This window comes from Geospiza fortis, unplaced genomic scaffold, assembly GCF_000277835.1.
Source record: "Geospiza fortis unplaced genomic scaffold, GeoFor_1.0 scaffold244, whole genome shotgun sequence".
In the NCBI taxonomy this organism is placed as follows: domain Eukaryota; kingdom Metazoa; phylum Chordata; class Aves; order Passeriformes; family Thraupidae; genus Geospiza; species Geospiza fortis.
The window spans coordinates 3,694,054-3,705,621 of record NW_005054370.1 but is presented as its reverse complement, the minus strand read 5'-3'; the positions used below and the strand labels follow the sequence as shown (position 1 = coordinate 3,705,621).

The following is an 11,568-nucleotide window of genomic DNA, read 5'->3' as shown; positions in this document are numbered from 1 at the left end:
GAGGAGCCGCCTAGGCGGCGGCGCTTCGGGGGCGGGATCGCCAGCGCCAAGCGGAACCGGGCCGGGCCGGGATGAAGTGGGACTAGACAGGAGAGCGGCCGCTTCCGGGCCCAGGGGCCGAGGGATGGCTCTTGGCCAGGCCAGGCCTGGCCGCACCTGTCGCCTCCGCCGCCTCGAGGGTCATTTACAGACGCAGGAACTGTGGCTTAAGCCTTTAAGGCACTGAAACGACGGCGGATGTTTAACACAACTAAATAAATTTTTACTAATTTTTTGCTGGGTTGGCTGCTTTCAGGTATCCCCGCGGCCTGAGGGCTGGTCCTGCCAACCAGGCTGCACTGCACAGCACGGCTACAGTTCTTCAAAAGCATATTTATCACAGAAGAGTGATGTGGAACCCATAACACAGGAACATTATTGATAATTTCATTGGGAAGATGAAGCTGCCAAGTGTCAAAACCTCACAGTCCCTGAACCCGTGTCACAAAATGAAGAAGGGAGTGTGTTGTTACTTTTTATGATGTTTACTGCTTGGCCCTTTCCAAGCTAATAAGCACCTTTGCCTGAGCAAGTTATAATCGCACACCATCACTGCAGCTGGGATATCAGTGAAATAACCTCTGCAGTCCTTGCACTGTCTCTTATTGAGGGGCCAGTTAGTGTCTTCACAGGGTCAGTTAGTGGTTTCACACTGGACCTGCTCAGGCACTTCAGCCACGCAGGATTGCTGGCTTCCACCTCTTCCCAGTCACCTCATATTAGAAACACTAATCAGCAGTTTCCTGACAACCCAAACACCTCCAGATAAAGCACAATTCTCTATTTTGTAGACTTGAGATGTCTCAAGTAACCTTTCAAGCAAAGATTAAACTGGAGACCACTCATCTCATGCTCAGGTTTGTCACATATTCCCTTTCCTCCAACTTCTTTTAACCGAATGATTTATCTTCTATAACACTGAATAGTTTCAGAAGAGGGGCTAACAGCCTCACCTACAGCTTCATAGTTAGAGAATTTGTTTCACTTCCTTATACTCATTAATTAAAGATCTTAAAAATATTTAAGATTTCATTTTATTTCACTTAAGAAACAGCAAATATTGTTTTATTTTGTGCCATCTCTTTTTAGGAGCTCGATATCACCATAAGGTATCATAAGCCTTCCATTCAACATTCACTGCATAGTTCGGTATTCAGATACAAGAACTCACTCTGGGGGGAAAAATAGTGGAGCTTGAGCAACTGATTCCATGAAACTCTTGCTCTTAGTGAATAAAATGTTGCAGAGAAATAAATACATAATATCAATCCCAACTTCCTCATCCAGTACAACTTTTGCTGTTGAAACTGAAACACCTTCTGCATTATTATGACTCTACTTCTTAACATCATTAAATAAATACAAAACGATAGTGATAAAGTCGCTTCTAAAACAACTTATCCAAGGACCATTTGCTTTGAAGCTTCAGCTACTGAGGAAACTACACTAATGAGAACACAGCTAAATTACCAGCTGTTCAGCCGGCAAAGCAAACACCACTTACTGCTCTGTGCAATGTCAGAGAGCTGCTGCACTGAAGTGGCTAAAGGTAGAATCTCCCTCATCCATCCTCACATTAATCTTCTTTTCACATAAAAGGACATTTCATCAAGCCTGGCTGGTTAATCAGTCCTTAAAATACTACACAAATCCCATGTGGAAGGAGAAAAGAGTGAGTTGAAACAGTGTCAGTGTGGAGGCCAGTTGTCATTTTAGCCAGAGTTGAGCTCTTTATGGGCACAGCATGTTCTGGGGAGATAAATGAGCTTTTTTTCTGCAGCCATTTTAGGAATGGAGACACACTTGACTTATTATTTAAGTAAATCCTCAGCATTTGGGCATATTATCAATGCATTTACACACCATCAGTTGTCCTGTAATGTTTTAGCAAAGTTAACCTCTGACTCTGAGCCATTTGCATATTTATTTACCAAATAAATTTTTACCCATTTTTTTAGTGTTTACCAAAGTACCCTCTATGACTATAAAATGCTTCAGAAAAATATATGTTATCTATTCTGTGTTTTCATCTCATATCTCTCAGTCCCAGAAGCAGCTTTTAAAATGTGCAATTCCATCTATAACTTGACAACTTTTAAATCAAAGGAGCAGCAAGCACTGACCCTGACATCCACAACAGAGCAATTTCACTGTTTTCTGAGGTTTCTACCAGGGAATGCTTTGGAATAGCTAGAGGCTAGCAGCTGCTCATGGACATGGGAACATCAGAAGATCCAGGCTGGGTGTTAATCATAGATCCACTCATGAGCACAGCTTCTGTAGTCAACCAATTCTTCAGGAGTGAACCATAAATTGATCTCTGTCTCAGCACTTTCCACAGAATCACTGCCATGAATGATGTTCCTAGGAAAAGAAAAGGTGAATAAAAGAGAAAAGGAATTCTTAAAGTAAAGTAAGCTTCTTGTTTTGAAGTGATTCCCACTATGGACAGAAGCTTTGAGTAACAGTAAAGTAGGAAAAGACACAGCATAGGCAGTGCCTGCTTTGCTCCTCATTTTTGTCAATGGGGACAACCATGACTTGATCCCTATCCTTAGATACTAATATGTCATGGGCACAGGGAATGGCAGCTCCATGTGTAAAACAGAGAAGGATAGAGCACAGTTCCTGTAGATATCATGATATAACACTTGGCATTTAGTGCTTTTGGGTGATACCAAATGTTTTAAAATTTACTTTCCAACTTGGACACAGAAGTCCCCACGAATAGTGCCAGGCTTGGAATCGAATGGATTGGTTTCCCCCAGCATCATTCTTCCAGTCTTAATCACATTAAGACCTTCCCACACCTTAAAGAAAAAAAAAATCCTTTCAGATTATTAAATTTTAGCAGCAGATAAATTATACCATCCACAAGAACACAGGGCTGTCCATCATGGCACAAATCACCATCTGAATATTTGTCACAGTGAGACAAATTTATTTCCAATTCTTCTGTCAGATTCTTGAAGCATCTGCTCACATGGTCCCCTTCTGCACAATCCCTCTCCTCACAAAGGGTGGGGAGAGAACCATTTTCCATCTCAGTATGTCAAACAGTCTCACAGAGATGTTTGCTCATGGGAGACCTAGGCCTCAACTATTTTACAAATACATTATCAAGGAGAAAAAGAGAGCTAAAGTTAAAAAGTTCCACCATCCTTTTTCAGCTTGCTTACTACATGGCATTTCAGAGTGAGGCTTTTGTGCAGGTTTACTGTTTCTCAAGGTCCTGGTTGTGTGATTGCTTTTTGCCCCTGCCCTCTTCCTCAAAAAACTGACTCAAAGGAGAGAAAGATTACAAGAAAAGATTAAAGAAAAATAGTTAACAGCACATCTTCCTAATCACAGTATTTGAATCCAGATTTTAAAATCCTTTAAAAAATAAACTGGAATTCAACAGATGACACAATCTCATTGCAGGGAAGACAATCAAGTGGTGTGGTTTTCCTTGACAGAAACTCACCATGGCTACAACAGGTCCCGAGTGCATGTACTGCACCAGGCCATCATAGAATGGCCGGTCCTTGAGGTCGATGTAGTGTTCCCTCAGAAGATCCTCAGAGGCCTGGGTTAAAAACCAGACAGACAGAGAAAAAAGCTTACAATAAGAGCTTAAGAGCATAGTGAAATCACAGAGAAAAACCACAGAGCATTGGTAATCCTGAAACTTGCACGCACTTTAAAAGTCAGTATTTCTAGCACCTTCCTAGGAGTACTTTTGGTCTATATGAATTTGAACTGTTTGCTTTAACCACAACTAAACTTAGAAAAGTTTTTGTTGTCCATGCGGGCAGTTTATATGACCTGGGATTTGTAAAAGATACTCAAAGATATTTATTTATTTGGCATAGGAGGCACCTGAAAGAATATTCTCTTCAGACTAAGGGCATCAGGTTACTAAAATTAGTGTGCTTAGCATGTCTAAAGCATTTAGCCAGAGCTGGGAATTGGAACTTCTCCAAAAACATCCCAAGTACAACTTCTCAAAATTTCAGTGTTAAATGTTACAGAGGCCACATTTGTTGTTACAATATGCTGCTGTACTTGAAGGCTACAACTGATATTAAAAAGTAGACACAGCAATTGAGGAGAGCTTACATGTATTAATTTCATGGCTACCAGTTTGAATCCTTTCTTCTCAAAGCGTTTGATGATCTCCCCCACCAGCCCCCTCTGGACCCCGTCAGGCTTGATGGCAATGAAGCTGCGCTCCTCAATGGCAGCCATGATCCTGAGGAGGGAGGGAATAAAATTTGTTATTCCAGGACTGTGAGATCCCAGTCCATCCCAGCCCTGTCTGCTATAAGTGTAATTAGATTTGCTGCATCTGAGGGTCAGTAATGCATGGTCTCCAATGTTTGGACAAACCAGTGACAGCACACAGGTTTTCCCAAGTGCTGCAGGAGTGAGTTTGAAGCAGTGGAAGGGTGCCAAGTGTAGGAACAATCAGCGAATACTGAAATCAGAAAAACTGAACGGAAAGGAAGGCAATGATCACCACAGATCCATCTTCCAGTGCCGTGCAATAAATTAATAAATTAGTACATGCACAGAGTTTTCACCTGGAAACCAACAGGACCAGAGGGGCTCTGAGCCCCATGCTGGAGCACACATGAGTGGGGAGGTGGGGGAGGCAGGGGCTGCGGGGGGGCCCCGGGGGGGGGGGGGTGCGGTGACACTGCCCGGGGACGGAGGGACTATTCCCGCTGTCCCGCAACCCGGCTTACCCGCTGGTGGCCCAGTGGCTCTGGCAAACCTTGAAGTCTTGTCCCTCGCTGGTGGCCCGGTGGCTGCGGCAAACAGTGTCCCCCACTGATGACCTCGGTGAGTGTCGGAGCCCGAATACTCCACTGTTCCCTGGGTGTCTCCCACAGCCCGTGTCCCCCGCTGTTTCCCCGGTGGCTCTGGCAGCCCGTGTCCCGCGCCGGTGTCTCTGTCAAGGCGTGTCACCGCGGGTTCTCACCCGGTTTAGCCGTGCCCCACCCCCTCGCCCCCGCACAGCGGTTGCCATGGCGACAGGGCGGCCTCCCGCCCGTACAGAGCGCCGTTACCGCCCCCAGCCCCGTCCCGGAGTGGGGGAATTCGGGATCGATCCTTGTCCCCGATCCCCCGCCCGGGTAACACCCACTTAATGCCTCTTCCCTCCGAGCAGGAGTGCCGGGCTCAGCCCTTCCAGCATTTCAGTCTTGCCTGCTGGATCCCGGTTTTTATTTAACAAAAGGCACATAACGTTATTTTAATAAAAATCTCGTTATCGTAGTGTTCTGCTTGTATTTCCTCTTTAAATGAAGTAATTCATTTTGTTTGGGTTTTTTTCTGGTTGTACTATATTAGCTCTTTGAATCAAAAGACCCTTCAACCATTTACCTAACACTGAGCTGCTTTGCCTTGAGCATTTTATTGCCTTTAAGAGAATTGAGGATAAAGCATCTGGATGGAAATCCATGCTTGTCCTGTTTTTGCCTCCAAACTGAGGTGGACTTCCTCGGCTCCACTTCTTGGCTGTTCTTGAAAGCAAAACAATGAAGATTTTCTTCCCTCTGGACAGGACTTTGCTGCTTGACAGGGAAAAGTTCAGCTTTTTGATAACATGGATTTCCTTACTTGGGATCCCTTCTCTTCACTACAGTCCATCACACATCCATGTGGTACTTTTAGTTCTGGTGGGAGACTCCAGATCTGACCTAAGCATCTATTCAACCAACCTGCTTTCTTGTATTCAGGATCCTTTTCCATCTCAGTTTCCAAGAGCTCTGATTTAACAGATGATATTTAAAAAATCAGTGTCATACATTCTAGCAAGTCCTCCTTGAGGTTATTTTGAAATTAGAGTTTCTGAGTAGTCTCCTGACAATGCCAATCCAATTTGTTCTCTTGCTTTGATACGCATTTATTCAAGATGTTTCATACTACTTAAAAAAACTCTAATGCTGTAATCTTCACTATGGCAAAATAATACATAAAAAAAGAAGAAAGGTCTCTAGAAACAGGATGTTTATAAAAATATCAAGTTTAAAGCAGCAATAGGACATCTATTTACAGTCTTGTTAAATCTATGTCATTTAATGATTAAGGCTTAAGACTTGCCCTAAGATGGGCAAGCATGACTTCCAGCTTTACCGTAGGTGTGTTCTGTGATCTGCGCCAAGTCTTTTAACCTCATTAAATAAGGGTCAAGTCTGCCACTTTTGAGATTAATCCATGATTAGCAGAGCAAGTCGTTACTGTATAAATGAGATTTTGCTGGTTGCAAATTTTACCAAGATCACTTAATTACATTGAAAATTACATGTTTATCTAAAATGTGAAGAAGTGGAGCGTGACAGTGTTCACAGGGGTTTTCAGGTGAGGGAAGAGACGAGAATGTTGACTCCATGTTCAGAAGGCTTGATTTATTATTTTATGATATATATATAGTACATTATAACTATACTAAAAAGAAATAGAAGGAAAAAGTTCATCTCAGAAGGCTAGCTAAGAATAGAATGGAATAGGAAAGAATGATAACAAAAGGAGCTGTCTCGGACTCTGTCCGAGATAGCTCAGCCCTGATTGGCCATTAATTATAAACATCCAAGACGGGCCAATCAAAAATCCACCTGATGCATTCCACAGCAGCAGATAACCATTGTTTACATTTTGTTTCTGAGGCCTTAGCTTCTCAGAAGGGAAAAATCCTAAGAAAGGATTTTTAGTGAAAAGATATCTGCGACAGTAGAGAGTCTAGACAAATAATTTCAAAAAGATGGACTGATCATGGGAGAGAAGTAAACACCTTCAAAGATGTCAGTGAGTGAACTAAGTGTAACTGTTGAGCTCAAACCATTTCCACATTACTTAAACCCAGTAGAGATTTTTAAAACAGGCCTGAGACAAAGGACTGACTGTGAATATCTCCAGACTTCAGGAGAATTTAACACAGCTCCAGCTTTGTTGGTTTAGCCCCAGCCCACTGGTCTCAGCTCACAGCCTCTGTCTGTACCACCCAGAATATTAGGGGTTCTCATGAAAACTCATAAACTGTGCTGTGTTCCTCTTGCTCCTTTTAACCAGAGTTCTCACTCTGACATGCTTTGTTGCTCCAGGGTATCCTACTCTTCATTTAGCTGAGTGCTATCATTCATCAGTCTTTATCTTGATTTCTGTTGTGCTTTAAGATATAAACCAGAATAGAATTAAGCTTTTGCATAAAATTTCTTCCTCTAGGTAAAGTGACAGTTAAACTTTTCTAAACCCAGAGTGATCCAAGGGCTGATTTTCTTCCCTGGTAAATTGCAAATCAATTTACTTGGTGGGGGGGGGGGGTGTCCCCCTGCCTCTAGCCAGAGGTAGAGGCATGGGAGAATTGTGTCTTTTGGACTGTGTGGATCCAATGGCCTGGCACATCAGAACCACAGAAATATGAAGCTTTGGTTGATACTGGAGCACAGCGCACATTAATCCCATTGGGACATGTGGGGGCAGAAGCTGTTTCTAGTGCTGAGGTGACAGGAGGGTTGCAGCAGTTGACCCTCTTGGAAGTTGCAGTGAGCTTGACTGGGAAGTAGTGGCAGAAACATCCTGTTGTGACTGGTCCAGAGATCACTCGTATTCTGGGCATAGATTTCCTCTGGAGTGGCTATTACTAAGACCCAAAGGATTCAGGTGGGCTTTTGGAATAGCTGCTGTGGAGGCAGAGGACATTAAGCAATTTAACACCTTGCCTGGACTGGGATAGAGTCCTTCTGCACCCGGACTCCTTAAGGCAGAGGAACAACATGTGGGCAATCCATTTGCTTCATGTGGTGTCAGTGGTGTGGTGGGTAGAGGGAACCTTTCCTTTAAACATCCACCCTAGTACTGGTAGTTGGGATGCCAGGAGGAGTTGTGCTTCTGTGCTGATCACTTCTGAGGCACCCCTCATGTCCATCATGTGGATGATAAGGAATATGGTACCCCCACTCAATGCCATGTTCCCTAGCCCAGGTGTTGATAAGGCCGTCCTTGAAATTAGTCCCATTGTTGGACTCAAGCCTCTCAGGGGTACCATACCTCCAAAAGACTTGCTTTTAAGACCCAGGATGGTGTTCCGAGCAGTAGCATGAGGCACAAGGTAGGTTTCTAACCATCCAGTGGTTAGAGGGGAAAAAAAAGGAGAGAAAATAATTCAGATTCTCCTGGAAGCCAGCTTTGCCATCAAAAAGAGTAAAGTCAAGGGACCTGCCCGAGAGACCCAGTTCTTGGGAATGAAGTGGCAAGATGGATGGCATCAGATACCCACTGAGGTCATCAATAAGATCACAGTGATGTCTCTCCCTCAACCAGCAAGAAGGAAACACAAGCTTTCCTAGGTGTCATAGGAATGCTTTTGGAGAATGCACATCCCTGAGTACAGCCAGACTGTGAGCTCTCTCTACCTAGTCACTTGCAAGAAGCATGCTTTCCACTGGGGTCCTGAACAGCAACAAGCCTTCACCCAGATCAAGGAGATCGCTCATGCAGTTGCCCTTGGCCCAGTCAGGACGGGACCAGAGGTGAAGAACGTGCTCTACTCTGCAGCTGGGAACCATGGTCTGTCCTGGAGCCTTTGGCAGAAGGTGCCTGGGGAGTCTCGAAGTTGACCACTGGGATTCTGGAGCTGAAGTTACAGAGGGTCTGAAGCCAACTACACCCCAACAGAGAAGGAAATCCTGGAAGATATGAAGAAGCTCACAGATAATCTTGTGCGATGGCATCTCAATTCATCCAAAACTGCTAACGGCATGCTGTTGAGGTTGCAACTGGGACATGTTATTCCTCTGCCTTTAGGAGTCCAGGTGCAGAAGGACTCTATCCCAGTCCAGGCAAGGTGTTAAATTGCTTAATGTCCTCTGGGCTTTCACCTGGAGGGGCCATCTGATGCCATCCATCTTGCCACTTCATTCCCAAGAACTGGGTCTCTCGGGCAGGTCCCTTGACTTTACTCTTTTTGATGGCAAAGCTGGCTTCCAGGAGAATCTGAATTATTTTCTCTCCTTTTTTTTCCCCTCTAACCACTGGATGGTTAGAAACCTACCTTGTGCCTCATGCTACTGCTCGGAACACCATCCTGGGTCTTAAAAGCAAGTCTTTTGGAGGTATGGTACCCCTGAGAGGCTTGAGTCCAACAATGGGACTAATTTCAAGGACGGCCTTATCAACACCTGGGCTAGGGAACATGGCATTGAGTGGGGGTACCATATTCCTTATCATCCACATGATGGACATGAGGGGTGCCTCAGAAGTGATCAGCACAGAAGCACAACTCCTCCTGGCATCCCAACTACCAGTACTAGGGTGGATGTTTAAAGGAAAGGTTCCCTCTACCCACCACACCACTGACACCACATGAAGCAAATGGATTGCCCTCATCACACAGTCTGCCTGTATTAGAAACTTGAGTTACCCTGGGATTTTGGAAATAAATACAAATTGGCCCAAAGAGGAAAATTTTGGTCTGACTGACAAAGAGGAGCAGGAACAGGTGACCCATGTTGAGGAAGCTCCACCATACAACCAATTGTCACAAGAAGAAACACGCTATGCTCTTTTCACTAATGGTTCCCTTGTTGTAGGGACAAATCAAAAATGGAAAGCAGCTGTATGGAGCCCCACATGACAGGTTGCAGAAACTACTGAAGGAGAAAGATGAACTCAATACTTGCTGAACTCAAAGCTGCCCAGCTGGCCTTGGACATTGTTGAAAGAGAGAAGTGGCCAAAGCTATACTTTTTCATGGATTTGTGGATGGTAACCTATGCTCTGTGGGGTTGGCTGGAAAGGTGGATAAAGGCCAACTGGCAGCATAGAGAAAGACCTATCTGGGCTGCTGATGAATGGCAAGACACTGCCGCTCCAGTAGAGAAGCTGCCTAGGAAAGTCTGCTATGTGGATGTCCATGTCACCAAGAGTTGGGCTAACAAGGAGAAGCAAAACAACAAACCAGGTAGATCAGGCTGCAAAAATAGAGATGTCATAGATAGATTTGGACTGGCAACATAAGGGAGAGTTTTTCCTAGCTCGATAAGCCACTGATGCCTCAGGCTATCAGAGCAGAGATGCCACCTATAAGCGAGCATGAAACCAAGGGGTGGATCTAACCATGGACAGCATCTGCCAGGTTATCAGTGATTTTGAGATGTGCGCTGTGATCAAACAGGCCAAGCGAGTGAAGCCCCTGTTGGTATGGTGGATGGTGGTCCAAATATAAGTATGGGGAGGCCTGGCAGATCAATTGCATCACACTGCCTCAAACCCACCAAGGCAAGTGCTACATGCTCACAATGGTAGAGGCCACCACTGGATGGTTAGAAACCTACCTTGTGCCTCATGCTACTGCTCAGAACACCATCCTGGGTCTTAAAAGCAAGTCTTTTGGAGGTATGGTACCCCTGAGAGGCTTGAGTCCAACAATGGGACTAATTTCAAGGACGGCCTTATCAACACCTGGGCTAGGGAACATGGCATTGAGTGGGGGTACCATATTCCTTATCATGCACCAGCTGCTGGGAAAGATGATCAGTGCAACAGACTGCTTAAAACCATCTTGAAGGCACTGGGCGGGACGACTTTCAAAAATTGGGAGCTGCATTTAGCAAAGGCCACATGGTTAGTTAATACCAGAGGCTCCAGTAACCAGGCAGGCCCTGCCCAATCTGAACCCTTGCGAACAACAGATTGGCATAACGTTCCAGTGGATACCTTTTCCCTACCTATTTCCTAGCATGTACACGAGATGTACCTCTCATGTACATGTACCTCATGTACACATGAGAGGTATGCTGGGAAAAACTGTTTGGATTGATTCTGCCTTGAGCAAAGACAAACCAGTCCGTGGGGTTGTCTTTGCTCAAGGACCAGGTTGTACCTGGTGGGTGATACAGAAGGATGGAAAAACATGATGCATACCTCAAGGGGACATTGTTTTGGGGTAAATCATCCATTACACTATGCTTGTATCTAGATCTAGACGTATGTATGTATATAATTAAGGTAATGCACATATGTATAGAGTTATAGATAGATACATGTCTTCACAGTTGAAATGTGCTAATTTAGGTATTGATCATATGGTATGGGATAAGGGGTGGAATGTCTTGGGGATTGGCTTTTTATCTCATATCCATTTTTGTTTTTGTTTTATGTCTGGGGTGGTCGCTGCCACCCCCCTCCCCCATCCCTGGCTCTGAGTGTATCGTGATGGGTGAGAACCAGCCCAGGATTTCCTGAGAGAGTTGCAGGCGAGGCATGGTTGCATCGTCCTGATGGGGTGATTTCATCTCAGTGGCCATGCAGTGCGATCCCTCTGACGAGAGATACTATGTGGCTTTTGCCCATTTTTTTCTTTCCCTTTGGCACTGTGACTGTGTAGGGAGACTTGTAAGGGGGCACAGTATTCCCCAATGAGATGCAGCTGTGTTGACACCTGTAAGTAATTGAGAACCAGGGCCATAAAAGGGTGGAGCCAGACAAAGAGTCAGAGGGCTGCAAGAAGAGCTAGCAGAAGGCTGCCCAGAAGATGACTGCAGA

The 11,568-nt window shown here is 44.8% G+C and overlaps 1 protein-coding gene across 3 annotated transcripts; it reads right to left on the bottom strand.

Annotated features, from left to right (window-relative positions):
- Window positions 1-1,055: 1,055 nt before the first annotated feature.
- Window positions 1,056-4,995, bottom strand: LOC102042573 (nucleoside diphosphate kinase-like). 3 transcript variants are annotated; one of them, XM_005424598.2, is made up of 5 exons: window positions 4,770-4,995; window positions 4,141-4,273; window positions 3,506-3,607; window positions 2,737-2,849; window positions 1,056-2,403 (listed from the first exon to the last, which is right to left on the bottom strand). In XM_005424598.2, the coding sequence occupies exons 2-5, from the start codon at window positions 4,267-4,269 to the stop codon at window positions 2,286-2,288; spliced, it is 462 nt and encodes a 153-aa protein (XP_005424655.1). In that variant the 5' UTR covers window positions 4,270-4,273; window positions 4,770-4,995; the 3' UTR covers window positions 1,056-2,285. The 3 variants fall into 3 exon arrangements, with proteins under 3 accessions (XP_005424655.1, XP_030915862.1, XP_030915863.1); XM_031060002.1 differs by having other exon boundaries at window positions 4,799-4,995; XM_031060003.1 differs by lacking the exon at window positions 2,737-2,849.
- Window positions 4,996-11,568: the final 6,573 nt, after the last annotated feature.

What these genes read in the sequence shown, in the direction of transcription:
- LOC102042573 (XM_005424598.2), bottom strand. Translation starts at nt 4,269, where the DNA reads ATGGCTGCCATTGAGGAGCGCAGCTTCATTGCCATCAAGCCTGACGGG. An exon ending in TAGCCATGAAATTAATACAT is followed by an intron (nt 3,608 to 4,140) that starts GTAAGCTCTCCT and finishes TTTTTAACCCAG; the next exon opens with GCCTCTGAGGATCTTCTGAG. An exon ending in CGGGACCTGTTGTAGCCATG is followed by an intron (nt 2,850 to 3,505) that starts GTGAGTTTCTGT and finishes TTTTTCTTTAAG; the next exon opens with GTGTGGGAAGGTCTTAATGT.